We start from the raw sequence: 19,717 nt of genomic DNA on the forward strand, positions 1-19,717 counted from the left end.
ATTTGACAATAGTGCCTTGCAAAGTGCTCATAAAATGCAAATGCTGTATTGAAGCAAAAGTCACATGTGCCTCTCAGAAAAAATGCCCACCCCATGCAGCTCATACACAGTGACGTATGCGGTCCAATAAAATCTCCCACGTCAGGCAGGAACAGATATCTAATGACTTTTATTGATGATTATTCCAGGTACACAACTGCTTATCTGATGAAACACAGGAATGAAACATCAGAGAAACTTCAAGAGTTTGTTGTCATGTCTAGCAACAAATTCAACGGAAACCAGGCATAATATGCAGGAAGAGACGAGGAATAGTACAACAGACAACCACAACGCCATACACTTCTGAACTAAAGAATGTAACAGGAAAAATCACACTCTTATAGAAATGGCCAGGTGCGTGTTTTCGGATGCCAACCTACCTCACATCTTCTGGGGAGAATCAGTCAAGACTGCAACCTACCTACAGAACAGACTACCCTCAAGAGCCATTAAAGTACTCCATTCGAAATGTGACATGGATCAAAGCCTAGCATTGGCCACATCAGAGTGTTTGGATGTAAAGCATATGCCTATATTTCAAGTGAGAAACAATCCAAGCTGGAGAACAGAGCCATAGAGGGCATTTTTAGTAGGTACAACAAGCAAACTAAGGGTTACAGAATCCTACACCCAAAGACTGACAAAGTGACAATAAGCCATAGTGTTTAGAACAGGGGTGTCCAAACGTTTTTCAAAGAAGGCCAGATTTGATGAAGTGAACATTTTGATTTTGCCTGACATTTTTTTTTAACCATTAAAACTAAATGTAAATGAAGTAATACACTGCCTAACAAGAATTCTCTTGCTTTTGTGGCTGTGTGTGGGTCTAAGGATGAGCTCGGGCATGTTATTTGGATATACCGTATTTATCGGCGTATAACACGCACATTCACTTTAAAAGGGAAGTTTCAGAAAGAAAATTTAATTTTAAATAAAGAACTGTGAAGCAAAATAAGGCTCAGTGCCCATCAATGCAGCCTTATCAGTGGCCATCTGCAGCCTCACCATTGCCATGAATGCAGCCTCACCATTGCCCTTCAGTGCAGCCTGATCGATGCCCACCTGCAGCCTCAGAGGAGATGGAGGGGGGCGGGGTGGGCGCCAACACATTACATACAGGAAAATCTTTTATTTACTTGGTAGCCTCTTTAATAGAAAGTCCTGCCTCCTTTGAATGACAGATCAGTTGTCCAATGCCAGACCAGGAGGTGGGACTTCCTATTACAGAGGCTGCCAAGTAAACCTGAGATTCTCCTGTATGTAATCTGACAGCACTCGTACCTCCCCCTCCCTGTCCCCTCCGAGGCTGCCAGAACGATAAATACGGTATATAACTTTTGTTGCCCCTCCCCCAATGAATCCCCGAGCGTGGCGCTCGGGGGTTCGTTGGGGGCCACAAAAGATATATATTTATCCAAATTACCAGTGGTGCTGCATTAAACCATAACGTAGGCCACAATTGGCCCGCGTGTCAGACTTTGGACATGCCTGGTTTAGAAGGAAAAGTATGTAGCACTAGAAATCATGAATGTACACAGAAATCATAAGTGTTCACAAACACCTGGATAAAAAAACAGCACATGGATTCATAAAAGTGAAAGTTCATGGATCCTAGGGGACACCCAGGGTGTATGGTGAAAAAAAACTATGCTTCATGACATGCTTGTTTTTCATGATTTTAAATGCACGTATTCTGGACTCATTTGCGATAAAACCTTTGATTTTTTTTTTTTCGATATGCTGCACCATGAGGAGTTGTCTGTTCTCATTTTGCTATATGTGACCTGTGGAGCTACTATCCCAGAGGGACTGACAGGATCCATTTGTGAGTCATCTTAGATGAGTGGAAACAAGCCAGAGGATTACTGGAATGCTTGTATGACCACCCATAATTTAGTGGTGCATACCTTGGGGTAAGAGGCCTGGTGTATTGATGTTTCGGTGGAGGAGTCTTTATTCACCTGTAGTCTATTTGATCATACACCCTGGGTGTCCCCTAGGATCCATGGACTTTCACTTTTATGAATTCATGTGCTGTGTTGTATACAGTTATTAATGAACACTTATGATTTCTGTGTGCATTCATGATTTCTAGTGCTGTATACGTTTCCTTTTATGTTTTATATTGTTGCCAGCAATTTATGCTAGCGGCTTTTAGAGCCTAAGCTCAGTAAATTCTTTGTTTTTATAAGCCATAGTGTTTGTTTTGATGAGAGCCCATCACCAGAAACACCGATCCCTGAAAGCTGTGAAGTGAATATGTCCAGCAAACCAAAAAAAAAAGGTTGACCAAAGCGAACCTGTGCAGGAGTCAGAACAAGAGGTGGAACTCAGTGCCTAAACCAAGTTTCCCACCAGATCCTGCTGAACTGCCTGAAGTCAGAAGATCCACTCGAACTACAAAGGGGATATCACCCCGCAAGCTGTCATACACCCTCAAAACACACAATCTACTTGAACCAACATCCTGGGAAGACATAGAAAAACTGCCAAAACATGAAGCCAATAAATGGAGAAAGGCAGCAGAAGAAGAACTAAAGTCACTACAAGAAAATAAAAATGTAAACTTCAAAAGAGCATCTATTGTCTTACACAATCTGCAAGCATGTGGAATGAGAAAGTGAATGAAATGCTTACCAGAGAGGGATTCTCAAGAAGTAAAGCAAACCCCTGTCTCTACTCCAGGAATCGAGAAGACAGATGGGTATACATCCTTATCTGTCATTATAACCGGTCTTGAACAAGAAGGGGATTATAATCAGTTCACAAGCTGAAAATTTTTGAAATCAAAGAGCTAGGGAACATTAGCTACTATCTGGGAATCCAATTAGAGAGAGAAGATGGAAGTTGTCTTCTCAATAAATCTCAAAAAATCTCAGAAATCTTGGATCAATTCCATATGAAAGATGCAAAGTAGGTGAAAACTCCTATGGAACCAGGCTAACAAAAGAGCAATGAAGCAGAAAACGTATCGCAGAGGAGTCGATAAGCTGCTATATGTTGCCACTGTGAAAAGACCAGACATAGCCGCAGCAGTGGGCATACTATTGCAGGAAAGTCTTAGCTCCCTGTCAGCGTGACTGGAACGCAATAAAAATGTATGCAGTACCTCAAAGGAACAATTCAGATAAAGTTACGGCTAACAGCAACATCAAATCCAAAACATTTCGGTTATGTGGATGCTGACTGGGCCGGGGTCTGCACAAACCACAAATCCACAAATGGATTTATCTTCCAGTATGGGGAAGGAACCATAAGATTGTCTAGTCGAAAGCAGGTAACTGTTGCTTTCTCTTCAATTTATTCAGAGTACATTGCAGCAACACATGCGTGTCAAGAAGTGTTATGGATTGGTCAACTTTTTGTGTATGTTTTCTCCTTCACTGATGGGGCTGCACTGACAAGGCGGCACTAATATGCTGATGGGCACTCATAGGTGGCACTGATGGGCACTGATTGGCATCCCTGGTGGGCTCTAGTGGGCATCCTTGATGGATCTGCGTGATAACAAAAAACTTGCCACTGCCCTCATCTATAGCTGGCTATCGCAGTAAGCGGCATTGGAAGGCTAAAACGGGTAACAACAAAGCCTGGGGAATGCCCAGGAAAAAACCCAAGCCTACTTGCCAACCAGCTCGCAGACAACCGAATTAACCTGTCTAACAGTATGCGTTAAAAACAGGGTTTATTCCACACGCATTTGCAAACACATGCGTAAGCCACAGAGCCTCCTCACGGCACCCTGGTATCTGTGGTCCTAACACTAAAATATGAGTGTCCCCACAGTGGAGGTACATGCATTCTGATGGTTAAATGAGGGCAGGTGGCTGAAGGAGAGCCTACCCCTTCTTAAAGGTGCAGGAGCACACCAAACACCCAGAAAATAGCGCAATGGCTGCAAAGGTGTTGATGGATCTGTACTGATAGTCAATGCGCTGATTAGCAGCCCAGCCCCCGTCAGGAGAGCTGCCGATCGGCTCACCTCTACCCGCACCTTGTCAGCGTGAATAGAGGAAAAGCCAATAAGTGGCACTTCCTGGTCATGATGTGACCTGCTGTGATTGGACACAGCTGATCACGTGGTAAAGAGCCTACATCATAGGCTCTTTACCAAGATCTGAGATGAGGTGTGTCAGAGCGAGACGCACCACAATACTGATCGCCGTGCTGCATGCTTGAGTGGCTTATCTTGCTGAATGTCATATGACACCCAGTCAGGATAACACAACCACCTTGCGGCCGTCATTTTGCATACGGTGGGCGGGAAGTGGTTAAAAAAAAACAAAAAAACTTAACTATAATATCACTTAAAATATCCTGGTGCTGGAGATACACATTCACAAAAATGTTAGAGATAAATTAATCATTCCTTCCACACACTCACACTGGAGAGAACACTTTGAACAATAGAGTCCAGCAGTCACCATAGACCTTAGCCCCACCACAAAAGTCATATACAATCTTTCCCACAGAGGGTTCATTTTACTTGTCATACAAGAGACACAGACTCTCAATTACAACAATACATTTGACTAAATGTGTAAATGTATATCTCTGCGCTAGTCTGGTATGGGACTGCTGCAACTCAAATCTTGAAAGGGATAAAATAAATAAAAATGACTAATGGTGCACTGTTCCTTTTTAACTAGTGAACTGATGTAATGATAAACAAAATAAAGTGAATAAAGCAAGGATTTGATCTAAGTGTTCTAACTTAAAAATTGTGTCCGTGTATGAACAAACAATGATCACAAATTAGTGGTGCAAAATACCACAAGTGCATTCATCAAATATCAATATACAAAAGTTTAATGAAATTGGAAACTCAAGTCCATAACACTGAATGAAAAGTGTGATGAGTGGAAAATATATGCAACTCTGTGACTACCAGTGTTCAAGAAAAATGGCAAAGTGTCCCATCCAAAAGAAAAGAGTGGCCTCTTACCAGAGATGATGGATCCCTATAACAGAGATCAAGGAAGCTTGTGCCGGAATGATCATAGGTATGATACACTTGCAGGGATGAGCGCCATGTGTTCAAAAGATCATATATGAAAAGGGAGAAGCCTCATAGTGTAAATGAGCCAGATTGATTAAAAAAAAAATAGTATGAATACACTTGCATGGCTAATTTACACTAAGAGGCTTCTCCCTTTTCATATATGATCTTTTGATCACATGGAGCTCATCCCTGCAAATGTATCAAGACATGCTGTTTGAAATCACACCTGTGATCATTCCGACACAAGCTTCCTTGATCTCTGTAATAGGGATCCATCATATCTGGTAAGAGGCCACTCTCTTTTCTTGTGGACTGAACACTTTGCCGTTTTTCCTGACCACTGATGGTCACGGAGTTGAATATATTTTGCACTCGTCACACTTTATATTAATTGTTTGGATTCACTTATGGACTTGAGTTTTCAATTTTATTAGCATTCTTTTGTATGTTGATGTTTGATTAATGCACTTTTGGTATTTTGCATCACTAATTTGTGATCATAAGCTATGAGTAAGCACCTATAACGGTGTTAAACGTGTTAGTTGCCCTTGCTGTACCTCTCTCATCCAAGAATTGGCTGTTTGGATTTTACATTATGCAATAAAGGTGTTACTTCAGAATGCAGCCGTCCAGCAAATATTTTCTTGATAATTTGTGATCATTGTTTGTTCGTACACTGACACAATCTTTAAGTTTGAACACTTAGGTCAAATCCTTGCTTTATTCACTTTATTTTGTTTATCAGTTCACGTTTTAACCACTTGCTGACCGCGCTATAGCCAAATGACGGCTGCAGTGCGGTCGGATAACTCTGGGAGGGCGTACTATGACGTCCTCCCAGAATCCTGCTCTCGCACGCCCCCTGGGGCGCGCACCCAACAACATCAGAGGACCCGGCGCATCATGGTAAACGGTGATTACTCCGTCAAATGATGGAGCGATCACTTGTAAACAAACCGGCATCGCGTCCGGTTCCTCTCTCCCTTCCCCGTACCTATTGGTACAGTGCGAATAGAGAGGAGAGCGATCGGTGGCAGCAGCGCTGTGGGCTGGATTGTAGTGCCCACAGCGCTGATATGTGCCCATCCATGCTCAGCATTCCCATCCATACTCAGCATACTCATCCATCCATCCATCCATGCTCGGTATACTCATCCATGCTCAGCCATCCATCCATCCATGCTCACTCATCCATACTCAGCATATCCATCCATCCATCCATTCATGCTCACCCATCCATACTCCATAGCCATCCATCCTCGGCATACTCATCCATCCATCCATGCTCACCCATCCATACTCGGCATACTCAGCCATCTATACTCGGCATACTCAGCCATCCAAACTCTGCATACTCATCCATCCATCCTCACCCATCCATACTCGGCATACTCATCCATCCATCCTCATCCATACTCTGCATACTCATCCATCCTTGGCATACTCATCCATCCATACTCGGCATACTCATCCATCCATACTCGGCATACTCATCCATCCGTGCTCACCATACCCATCCATACTCTGCATAATCATCCATCCATGCTCACCCGTCCATGCTCAGCATTCTCATCCATCCATCTATGCTCACCCATCCATACTCATCCATCCATGCTCACCCATCCATACTCGGCATACTCTTCCATCCATCCTCATCCATACTCGGCATACTCTTCCATCCATCCTCATCCATACTTGGCATACTCTTCCATCCATCCTCATCCATACTCGGCATACTCTTCCATCCATCCTCATCCATACTCGGCATACTCTTCCATCCATCCTCATCCATACTCGGCATACTCTTCCATCCATCCTCATCCATACTCGGCATACTCATCCATCCATACTCAGCATACTCATCCATCCATACTCGGCATACTCATCCATCCATGCTCACCCATCCATACTCAGCATTCTCATCCATCCATCCATGCCCATCCATCCATGCTCACCCATCCATACTCAGTATACTCATCCATCCTCAGCCATCCATACTCAGCAAACCCATCCATCCATGCTCACCCATCCATACTCAGCATATCCATCCATCCATTCATGCTCACCTATCCATCCATCCTCAGCAATACTCATCCATCCATGCTCATCCATGCCATCCCATCCACCCCCATCCATAATTAGCCATACTCAGCCGTACCCATCCGTACTCAGCCGTACCCGACCATACTCGGCCATACTCATTCATGCTCAGCCATCCCCATCCACGGCTCATCCATCCTCATTCATGCTCATCCATGCCACATCAATTATCCATGCCACTACAGTGCCTCACAAAAGTGTAATAGGTAGTCAAATTAGATTTGAAACTTATGTCCCTAGAACACCTGATGGTGCTCCCTGCATGTTGGAATTTATTTTGGGGTGTAATTTTTGGTATGTACATGCTATGTATTAAAAACATTGTGTAAAAATAAAATGTGTTTGCATTTTATTTACACAATTTCCAAAAACTTGTAGAAAAAAAGACTCGATATGCCTCATAGATTATACATTAGGTTGTTTTCTTTCCAAAATGGGGTCATTTTTGGGGCGTTTCCATTGTCCTGGTTCTCCAGGGCCTTCAAAAGTGTAAGAGGTAGTCAAGAAATTATTTGTTAAATTTATGCTCCAAGAACGCCTGATGGCGCTCCCTGCATGTTGGGCCTCTGTGGCCACACTATGTAAAAGTCTCACACATGTGGTATTGCCATACTCAGGAGGAATAGTAGAATGTGTTTTGGGGTGTAATTTGTGCTATGCATATGCTATGTGTGAGAAATAACCTGCTAATATAACAATTTTGTGAAAAAAAAATCTTGATTTTTCAAAGAATTGTGGGAAAAAAATACAACTTAAAAAAACTCACTATGCCTCTTACTAAATACCTTGGAATGTCTACTTTCCAAAAAGGGGTAATTTGGGTATTTGTACTTTCCTGGCTTGTTAGGGTCTCAAGAAATGAGATAGGCCGTCAGTACTTCAGGTGTGATCAATTTTCAGAGATTGGTACCATAGCATGTGGACTCTAACTTTCACAAAGACCAAATCATATACACCGATTTGGGTTATTTTTACCAAAGATATGTAGCGGTATACATTTTGGCCAAAATATATAAAGAAAAATTACTAATTTTCAAAATTTTAAAACACAAACAAAGCAAAATGCATTCTTTTACCGAATTTTCGGTCTTTTTTCTTTTATAGCGCAAAAAATAAAAAACCCAGCGATGATTTAATACCACCAAATGAAAGCTCTATTTGTGTGAAAAAAAGGACAAACATTTCATATAGGTACAGTGTTGCATGACTGAGTAATTGTCATTCAAGATGTGAGAGCACCGAAAGCTGAAAATTGGTCTGGTTAGGAAGGGGGTTTAAGTGCCCAGTGGGTAAGTGGTTAAAGGAACAGCACACCATTAGTCATTTTTAAATACATTTGACTAACTCACAAATATATCAATCTCCCTATCAAATACTAGTAACAAGCAGCACAAAATGAAAGACAGCACAGAGGGTTCTAATTGTATGACAGATATGTGCCATTTCCATATTCCTCACACTATACAGAATTCAACAGTCACATATTCCTTACATATCATTTGTAGAACAAAGTCATTGCCTCTTAGCAAATACCTTGGGGTGGCTACTTTCCAAAATGGGGTCATTTGGGGGGGTGCTTTATTTTATTTATTTTTTTTTAATTATTATTTATTTTGCTTTTGTTTTATTTTTAAACTGTTTAATTTTTTTTATTGTCATCTCATGGAATGTAAATATCCCCTATGATAGCAATAGGTTGTGACAGGTATTCTTTTTTGAAAAAAATTGGGGTCTATTAGACCCTAGATCTCTCCCCTGCTCTCAAAGCATATGACCACGCCAAGATTGGTGTGATAAAATCCTTTCCCAATTTCCCAATGGCGCTGTTTAAATCCAACGAAACCTAAGTCAAGAAATGCTCGTAGCTTCCGGTTTCTTAGGCCATAGAGATAATTGGAGCCGTTCTGGTCTCCGATCAGCTCTATGGTCAGTGGGCTGAACCACTGGCTGCTTTCTCGTGTTCCCTTTTGGGACAGGAGACCCCGAGAAAACCATGGAAGACAGTGGGGTCGGGCGTTCCCTCCCACTGCTTGTAAAAGCAGTCTAGAGGCTAATTAGCCGCTAGGATTGCTTTTACATGAAAGCTGACCGCTGGCTGAAAAGAATGATACCAAGATGATCCCTAAACCTGCAGGCATCATTCTGGTATAACCACTCAAAAACCAGCAACATACCAGCTGGTCCTCTTCCTGGAATTTAACTGGTTGCTGCCCGCCCACCGTCAAATGACGGCGGGGCGGCTCTCGTTCTGGGATGCCGTCATATGATGGCGTCCCAGAACAGCCGCTCTCATACACCCGAGGGGGGCGTGCAGCGTGGCGATCTCTGTGAAGAGCCACGTCCGCTTTAACCATGTGATCGGCTGTGTCCAATCACAGCCGGTCACGTGTAAACAAAGGAAGTGCCGGTAATCGGCGCTCCTTGCCTCACACTGACAGAGTGTGTGCCGAGGAGAGCCGATCAGCGGCATCTCAACGCAGGGGGACATGTAGGAATGTAATCAGAGCACTGATAATCAGTGCCCTGATTACAGTATAGTAAAAAAGTGTCACCATACAGTGCCCACCAGTGGAGCAATCGGTGCCGCCAGTCAGTGCTGCCCATCACTGCTGTTGATCAATGCCCATCAGTGTCGCCCATCAGTACCGCCTATCAGTGCCACCTATCAGTGTGGCATATTAGTTCCACCTCATCAGTGCCCATAAGTGACACCCAATGCCCACCAGTTCAGACTATCAATGCCCAGCAGTGCACATCAGTGAAGGCGAAAAATTACTTAATACAAAACAAAATTTACTGACAGAAAAAAAGTAAAAAAAAACTTTTTTTTTTTTTATTCAAAATGTTTGGTCCTTTTTTTTTTTTTTTTTGTTAAAAATAAAAAACCCAGCAGTGATTAAATACCACCGAAAGAAAGCTCTATTTGTGTGAAGAAAATTTTTAAAAATGTGTTTGGGTAGCATGACTGCGCAATTGTCATTCAAAGTGAGACAGCACTGAAAGCTGAAAAATGGCTTGGGCAGGAAGGAGGTGTAAGTGCCTGGTAGGCAAGTGGTTCAGGAAGGATCCAGTTCGTCCTGAAGCTTTGTATAGCACAAAACGTTCAGCAGAGCCAATTGGAATAAATATACAGACACTTTTTTGTACCAGCGTCGGGCCTTACGGGCTATTAGGTACGGCACCAACAATTGGTCGTTGAGGTCCACCCCTCCCATATTAAGGTTATATTCATGGACACAGAGGGGTTTTACCACAACACCAGTCGCCGTAGGAATTTGGACCGTTGTGTCTGCGTGAAGGGAGGACAGAATGAAAACATTCTTATTATCCCTCCACTTCACAGCGAGCAAATTATTACACTTCAAGCAGGCTCTATCCCCCAGCATAAGATGGGAATAGACAAGCTGCTGGGGTAAGACCTGTCGATTAGATCGCATGGTGCCTCATGCGCCAATTCCATGATCAAACAAGTGACTAAAAGGTGGCACGCTCGTGTAATAATTGTCCACATACAAGTGGTACCCCTTTCCAAATAAGGGTGACACCAAGTCCCGCACAATCTTGCCAGCGCTCCCTATGTAGTCTGGGCAGTTCTCCGGCTCTATGTAACTATCTCTTTTCTCGTAAACCATAAAACTTTATGTATAGCCTGTTGCCCTGTCACAGAGCTTATACATCTTGACCCCATATCTGGCACGCTTGCTGGGAAGATACTGTTTGAATGACAAGCGGCCAGAAAACTTAATCGGGCACTCATCAACGCAGACAACTTGATTGGGAGTAAACAAAGCTGCAAACTGTTGGTTGAAGTGGTTTACGAGGGGCCAAATTTTGTAGAGCCGATCGTATTCAGGGTCACCCCGAGGACGACAGAGTTCATTGTCATTGAAATGCATGAACCGCAAGATCTGCTCGTATCGTGTCCTGGTCATGAAAGCAGAAAACACGGCATATGATGAATTGGGTCAGTGGACCAATATGACCGTAACTCAAACTTTTTAGTAATGCCCATGAGTAGGGATAGGCCCAGGAAGGTCTTTAAATTTGGAAACCGTAATAGGTTTCCAATCTCTGGCAAGGATCAACTGGGGATTAGCGGCGATAAATTGATCAGCATACAAATTGCTTTGAGCCACAATAGAGCTATAGAGATCGTCCATGAAAAACAGAGAATAAAAAACAAGTGACGTAAAATCAACTGTTAACATCTGAATTCCGGGTTGGCCAGTGAATGGAGGAAGTACGGGTGCTGCAGAAGTGGTGGGCTCCCTATTCAGATTGGCAAATGCAGCAGGAAGGGCACTATGGGCTCAACGGGCCTGTCTTTGTCTTGGTGGCTGCGGGACACTAGTTTTGCTAGCCACCTCACCAGCTTGAACTGTACTTGTGGGACTCACCACGTCACTAAGTGATACTGTAGTGCTGGTTTGACCACGACCAGGATGTACTAGGCAGCTGGTACTTGCCAGGTCACCAGAAGGATGAGCGGCACTAGTACTGGCTCTCTGCTCCATACTAAAGCCCTGTGGTTCTTGCACCTCAACAACAGCAGAAGAACGGGGTCGGGTACGCCTCACCTTGGCGGGGACCACAACTCCATCGTCAGAGCTATCTGTCAGGGTGCCGCTGCTGTCTGTGATAGTATTCTGAGCCTGAATCTGACAGATGGGTGACTTCCTCTTCACTATCTGTCATGCTCAGAAATGTGTAGGCCTCTTCACTAGTGTACTTTTGATTTGACATTTTGGTCTCTAAATTTACTGGTACATTAGTGAGACTCACAGGAAAAAGAGCTCCTGACTGTCAGCAAGTGTTTCAAACGCTACCAAAAAAACTGTTAGAGTTCGCCGGGATCAGGCCTGACTCTGCGAATGATGCAGTTATGTGTTTAGTGTTTTGTAAGTGACAGTGATTGATTGATACTGCACTTGGGTGGGCTGGGTGGAGGGGCTAAACGCAAGTGCTAGCAGGTATCTGGGCTGATCCCGCTAACACTGCATTTTTGGAACCCTAAACTGATGGGGATGCTAGTATTGATCTGATCAGATATTGATCCGTTCAGACACTATACTACTAAAGGGAGGTGTATGGTGCATGCATGAGTGTTAGCGTTACTGGCACTAATCTGATGCTGCCTGGGGCGACGCAGACCCTGACTGACACTAAAACCTGACGCCGGGTGATCAGGGGGTTATACCTTCATTTAGGTAATATACTGCGGGTACCCTGACGCAAAAAAAAAAAAACTAGCTAACCAGCATCACCGTAACACTAATACAGTGATCACTGGTGACGGGGGGTGATCAAGAGGTTAAACCTTTATTAGGTGGGTTACGGGGCTACCCTAAAGCTACCTGGGCATACCACTAATTGCCCTAACACTAATTAGTGTCACAAATGACACTAGTAAAGTGATCAGTGAAAAATCTGACAACTGCACTGGGTGACACAGAGACAGGGGGTGAAGGGGTTAACTGGGGGGGGTGATCAGGGGGTGAGAAGTGTACCTATGTGTACTGGTGTTAGTGTAGTGTTGGTGCAACTCACGGTAAGATGTTCTCTCTCCTCTCTCTGGAATGAAAAAAGGATTCCATGAGGAGAGATGACATCACTCCCCCTGCCTGTGTTTACACTTACACAGGCAGGGGAGGATTTGAAGATTGATCGGTTCTGAGTCGAATCCGATGGTTTGTGCCCCCTGGCGGCGAGAGCGCTCCCTGTACAGGTACGGGATTTCACGCAGCCGAGCCCGTGTGCTGCAGGAAATCTACGTGACGCGGTCGGCTAGTGGTTAATGACCGAGCCTCTTTCTGAGATTTGGTGTTTACAAGTTAAAAACTGTTTTTTTTTTTTTTTTGCTAGAAAATTACTTATAACCCCCAAACTTTATATATACAGTATCTCACAAAAGTGAGTACACCCCTCACATTTTTATAAATATTTTATTATATCTTTTCATGTGACAACACCTGGGTGGCGGCATCCAGGTGAGAAGTACAAAGACAAGTTCGTCTTGACTACAGTCAAGCATGGTGATGGGAGTGTCATGGTCTGGGGCTGCATGGGTGCTGCTGGCACTGGTAGCTACAGTTCATTGAGGGAACCATGAACCATGACCAATATGTACTGTGACATACTGAAGCAGAGCATGATCCCCCTCCCTTCAGAGATTGGGCCGCAGGACAGTATTCCAACATGATAATGACCCCCAAACATACCTCCAAGATGACCACTGTCTTGCTAAGGAAGCTGAGGGTAAAGGTGATGGACTGGCCAGGCATGTCTCCAGACCTAAACCCTATTGAGCATCTGTGGGACATCCTTAAACGGTAGGTGGAGGAATGCAAGGTCTCTAACATCCACCAGCTCTGTGATGTCGTCATGGAGGGGTGGAAAGGGATTCCAGTGGCAACCTGTGAAGCTCTGGTGAACTCCATGTCCAAGAAGGTTAAGGCAGTGCTGGAAAATAATGGGGGTGTAGGGGTGTACTCACTTTTGTTGCCAGAGGTTTAGGCATTAATGGCCGTGCGTTGAGTTATTTTAAGAGGACAGCAAATTTACACTGTTATACAAGCTGTACACTCACTATTTTATATTGTAACAAAGTGTAATTTCTTCAGTGTTGTCACATGAAAAGATATTATAAAATATTTACAAAAATTTGAGGGGTGTACTCACTTTTGTGAGATACTGTGTATATTTTTTCCCCTAACACCCCAGAGAATAAAATGGCGGTTGTTGCAATACTTTGTCGCACCATATTTGCGCAGCGGTTTTACAAGCACACTTTTTTTGGAAAAATACTTTTTTAAATTATATAAGACAACATTAAAGTTAGACCATTTTTTAGACCATTTTTTTTTTTGTACTGTGAAAGATAATGTCCCGCCGAGTAAATTGATACCCAATAGAGCTGCACGATTAATCGTACATAGAATCGCGATTTCGATTCACCCCCCTGCGCGATCTACAGTCTGGATTATCTCGATTTTTTTAATATAGCCTGAACAGGCTGATCGGAGGAGAAGCAGCCGGGAACCAGCGTGGAACGCATATGGCGCTGATGTCGCCGATATCGGAACTGACGTCAGTCAGCAGAGCAGAAGAGAGTGCGCCTGTGCGTGGGCGGAACCACACTTACTCGAGAGCGCCGGCAAACACTGACTGCAGTGACTGGCTGCGCGCAGTCTGCCTATGAGAAACTTTTCAGTTTCAGCTGCTTCAATCGCCTTGCCATATACCAGGTACAAACTTGATCTCATTCTTTAAAAGTACTTCTCGTTCTAGTCATTTACAGAACAATAGAATCATTATTGACCCAGCTATCACTTCATGTCTGTGCATGGTTTGTTTGTTCTGCAGGTTTATAGCCATTTGAAGAGACTGGGCTACATTGTCTGAGTCACACGTTTTAACCCAAGGTAATGGTGCCATTTTAATTTAGTTTTTTCTCTGGGTAACAAAACTACAATTCTTGATCATACTGTTTTCCTCTCTCCCTGCAATTTTAAATACCGTATTTATCGGCGTATAACACGCACTTTCTTCCCCTTAAAATCAGGGGAAAGTCGCAGGTGTGTGTTATACGCCGATCCCCTGCGATCCCGAGCTGTCAAAGTTTCAAAATCCCCAACCGCGATTTGAAAATGGCGCCGCCGGCGCCGAAGTACACAGAGCCGGTCCTCGGCTCTTTCTGGCGGCTCTCGTTTACTTTCGGCTCCACTCGTAGTCCTGAGCGGAGCTATCCGAACCTACTCGGATAGCTCCGCTCGGGACTACGAGTGGAGCCGAAATTGAACGAGAGTCGCCGGAAAGAGCCGAGGACCGGCTCTGTGTACTTCAGCGCCGGCGGCGCCATTTTCAAATCGCGGTCGGCGATTTTGAAGCCCTGGAAGCAAGTACAGGGGATCCAAGGCTGCACTGGGGAAGGCTGCACTGGGGAAGGCTGCACTGGGGAAGGCTGCACTGACATGGCTGCAATGAAGGGCATTTAAATGTAAGTTTTTTTTTTCCCTTCAACTTCCCTCCTAAAAGTAATTTTTTCCTTAAAATTCCCTCCTAAATTGGGGTGCGTGTTATACGCCGATAAATACGGTAACTGTAGTCAATGCTGACATTGTAATTATCCAAGATAATCTGAGTACACATAATGTGGGCAAATAATAAAACTTCCTGCACCATTATAAGGTTGCAGGAAAACATCAAAAGTTGCTTGGGCCACATTATCTAAGCATACTGTGATACACCTGTTTCAGGTCTATTTTTTCAAAGTGAAATAAAGTACTAGTACAGGTCTGCCCCTAATTAACCACTTCAGCCCCGGAAGATTTGGCTGCTCCATGACCAGGCCATGTTTTGCGATACGGCACTGCGTCGCTTTAACTGACAGTTGTTCAGTTGTGCGATGGTTGTACCCAAACAAAATTGACATCCTTTTTTTCCCACAAATAGAACTTTCTTTTGGTGTTATTTGATCATCTCTGCGTTTTTTTTTTTTATAGTGCAAAAAATAAAAACAATTTTGCCAAAAACAATATTTTTTACTTTTTGCTATAATTTTTTTTTAAAAAAAGCTACATTTTTTTCCTCAGTTTAGGCCGATATTCTTCTACATATTTTTGGTAATAAAAATTGCAATAAGCGTATCTTGATTGGTTTGCGCAAAAGTTATAGCGTCTACAAAACAGGGGAAAGAGTACTAGGGGGCGATCAAGGGCAGGGGTTAACTGTGTTGTTACCTAGTCCAGGTTTATTGAGTGACTTAAAAAAAAAAACAAAAAAAAAAAACAAAACTGTTTGATTCGTTGCCTTTTAAATGTCAGTGAGTGCATTAGCTGCAAGTGTTTTTAAAAGGCGGATGACAGTGTGCGCTCTCGTTTTGTTTTCTCTATAGGTGTACATACAACAACATGTGTCCAGACCAGTCCACCACACCCAGTTGAATATTAAGAGAAAAAGACAGCTGCAGCAGCACCTTAGCGATTGGAGAATATACAGTCACACAGGACTCTTTAGCCCAGCTGGGGTCTCATCTTCTGTATCAGCACAATCACTGTTGCCTGCCTGCAGTGCCTGGTGGTTGTTTTTGTTAGATTTTCTAATTGAAGTTCAGACATATCTTTTCAAGGACACTTAGTCACAGGAGAGAACTGACAAGCATACGTCTCGTCTGTTGACGATCGAGATAAAACGCAACACAAACACTCCTTGACAAAGTCACATCGGTTATAGCGTGAGCCAGATGTGCTTATGTTATCTACATCAGAACAGCAGAAGTTACAGTCGAGAAGTTAGAAACAAACTAAACAGAGTAGAATAATGAGTGAAGCAGAGGCCGCAGAGGCAGAGCAAGAATACGCAAGTGAGTCTGATAAAAACCCAGATGTTTTTGTTCCAAAAAGAGGAGCTTATTCTGAAGTGTGGGCTTATTTCGGACCAGATGATGAAACTCAGCAAACCATCTACTGCAAGCAATGTTTAGCCATTGTTTGTGCACCAAAGGGTAACACCACCAATCTGTCTAATCACTTGAAACGTAATCACATACAACAGTATGAGACGTTACAGAAAAACAAAACCGCTCAATCACAAAGTACCTGCAACCAGACAAAACAAACGTCAATTAAAGTAACATTATTTAATGCAACACCGTACCCAACAACCTCTCTCAGGCGCAAAGAAATAACAGAAGCAATCACATTTCACCTGGCTAAAGACATGGCTCCGGTGACCACTGTTGAAAAAGTGGGCTTTAAAAAACTCATTCAAACCCTTGATAAGCGCTATCAAGTGCCCTCTCGTAATTATTTTTCACATGTTGCAATCCCTGCTCTGTATGTCAAATGTCGTGAAACAGTTGAAACAGAATTGCGAGATGTACTAAATTTTGCAGCAACTTCAGATTTATGGTCCAGCAGAGCAATGGAACCATATATGAGCTTAACGATCCATTTCATTAATGATGATTTTCAGATGAACAGTCGGTGCCTACAAACTGTTTTTTTCCCTGAGGACCACACTGGTGAAGCTTTGGCACAGGGATTAAAGGATGCTCTCATAAACTGGAAATTGGAGGAGAAAAATCTTGTGTGCATCACTACAGACAACGGAAGCAACATTGTAAAGGCCATATCCATAAATCACTGGACACGACTGCAGTGTTTAGGCCATAGGCTTCATCTCGCAATAGAGAATGCAATGAAGGACCCACGAATTGAGCGTGCAATGGGTTTGTGCAAAAAGCTTGTCGGGTGTTTCAGCTACAGTTGGAGGAGGAAGAGGGAGCTTTCTGAGGCACAAAAACAACTCTGTTTACCAGACCACAAGCTCAAGACAGAGTGCCCAACAAGGTGGGGATCTAGGCAGGCTATGGTGAGGAGGATACTTGAGCAGCAAGCTGCCATTACCCATGTCCTCTCTTCTGACCGCAAGGCTAGGCACCTCTTGCCAACATGGCAAGACCTAGAGGTCTTGGAGGCTGTGGACAAGACTCTCACCCCACTGGCAGACTTCACAGATGCTCTTTCAGGAGAGCAGTATGTCAGTGTCTCTTCTGTGAAACCTGCTCTCCACCTATTTCAGTCTTCTGTTTTGGCTGTTAAGGAAGAGGACTCTGATCTTATTTGCACAATGAAATCAAAGATCATGGGGTATCTGGAGGAAAAATATCAGGACCAAAAAACACAAGACCTTCTTGACATAGCCACAACCCTCGATCCCAGGTTTAAGATGACTTACGTCAATGAGGATAACAAAACTGCTGTCCAGAACAGACTAAAAGATGAGATGTCAAAGCTAACAACAGTTAAGGAAAGCCCCCCTACATTTACTAGTAGTAGCAGTGGTCCTGCAAGTGCAAAGAAGACTCGAAAGACCTTAGGTAGCTTTTTCAAAGCAGCACAAAGTGAAGGGGCACCAGATCCAGCCTCAGGCTCACAGCAACAACAATCCGAAAGCTTGTCCTTGGAGCTACACTCTTATCTGTTCTTCGGCAACACTGACAGTGAAGATGATCCATTAGGCTGGTGGAAGGCTCATAAGGAGCAGTATCCGAGATTGTCTGCACTGGCCAGAAAATACCTTTGCATTCCTGCAACCAGTTCCCCTTCTGAAAGGGTTTTTAGCACAGGGGGCAACATTGTCACTTGTCGCCGTTCTGCACTGAAGCCACAAAATGTGGATAGGCTTGTGTTTCTAGCTAAGAATCTTTAAGTGTAAATCTGTTTATCTACTGAAATTATACCTGAATGTTTTTTGTAATGTATTTTCTTTATTTCACATTACATTGTTTTTCATTACTTTAAATTTGTTTGAAGCAAGAGTATGGCTATTTATTGCCATTTGGTTTGATAATCTAATGTGCAGAAGTTGTAAATCTTTAAAATAAAATTATTTTTTTGAGAATCGTGAGAGAATCGTGATCTTTATTCCAAGCAAAAGAATCGTAAATTCTCATTTTTCCCAGAATCGTGCAGCTCTAATACCCAACATGTCACGCTTCAAATTTGCGCCCGCTCGTGGAATGGCGACAAACTTTTACCCTTAAAAATCTCCATAAGCGATGTTTAAAAAATGTTACAGGTTGCATGTTTTGAGTGACAGAGGAGGTCTAGGGCTAGAATTATTGCTATCGCTCTAATGATCACGGCGATACCTCACATGTATGGTTTGAACATCGTTTTCATTTTTGGTTAAAAAAATCACAATAAGCGTATATTGATTAGTTTGCACAAAAGTTATAGCGTCTACAAAATAGGGGATAGTTTTATGGCATTTTTATTAATTTATTTTTTTTACTAGTAATGGCGGCGATCTGCAATTTTTATCGGGACTGTGACATTATGGCGGACACATCGGACACTTTTGACACATTTTTGGGACCATTGGCATTTATACAGCAATCAGTGCTATAAAAATGCACTGACTACTGTAAAAATTTCACTGGCAGGGAAGGGGTTAACACTAGGGGGCGATCAAGGGGTTGTGTTCCCTAGTTTGTGTTCTAACTGAAGGGGGGAGGGGACTGTGTAGGGGAGATGACAGAGGATCTATCTCTTCTCCCCTCAGAGAACCTGAAACTGTGTTTACACACACAGATCCCGGTTCTCGGTGTGTCAGCAGCGATTGCGGGAGCCCGGCGGTGATCGTGACCGCCAGGCACTCGCATCGGTTCCGGGGGCGAGCAGCTGGGGCGCGCGCGCCTAGTGGCTACCAGGCGAAGCGACGTTACCTAACGTCTTTTTGCCCAGCCGTGCCATTCTGCTGCAGTAAAACTGTGGCGGTTGGTTGGCAAGTGGTTAATCGACCTTCAATAGCTGTTTTTTACTCAGTTTGGACTTTTATGTTTTTTGGTTTTGTTCACATTCAATTTTGCATTGCTTACCTCACCTTTTCAGGTTCACTTAGCGCCACACTTTGTTTTTTATTTCCATTTTGCACAGTATGTTTAGTGACGTGTTGGCTGCTTATTTTGTTCTCTAAACACAATTGTTTTCTTTTTTATAATTTATACATCCCTGGTTGTCTTTAAGATTGGGAATTGGTTTTGACATGTCTACCACAATGTCCACAAAA

The 19,717-nt window shown here is 43.3% G+C and overlaps 2 protein-coding genes across 3 annotated transcripts in view; both read left to right on the forward strand.

Annotated features, from left to right (window-relative positions):
* LOC141144737 (uncharacterized) overlaps nt 1-19,717 on the forward strand; it is a 397,412-nt gene that overhangs the window by 167,000 nt on the left and 210,695 nt on the right. The window lies entirely within an intron of this gene.
* LOC141144736 (E3 SUMO-protein ligase ZBED1-like) lies at nt 14,154-18,874 on the forward strand. 2 transcript variants are annotated; one of them, XM_073630706.1, is made up of 3 exons: nt 14,154-14,388; nt 14,507-14,565; nt 16,038-18,874. In XM_073630706.1, the coding sequence occupies exon 3, from the start codon at nt 16,463-16,465 to the stop codon at nt 18,353-18,355; it is 1,893 nt and encodes a 630-aa protein (XP_073486807.1). In that variant the 5' UTR covers nt 14,154-14,388; nt 14,507-14,565; nt 16,038-16,462; the 3' UTR covers nt 18,356-18,874. The 2 variants fall into 2 exon arrangements, with proteins under 2 accessions (XP_073486807.1, XP_073486808.1); XM_073630707.1 differs by having other exon boundaries at nt 14,154-14,565.

This window comes from Aquarana catesbeiana, linkage group LG05 (genome assembly GCF_042186555.1).
Source record: "Aquarana catesbeiana isolate 2022-GZ linkage group LG05, ASM4218655v1, whole genome shotgun sequence".
Lineage (NCBI taxonomy): Eukaryota > Metazoa > Chordata > Amphibia > Anura > Ranidae > Aquarana > Aquarana catesbeiana.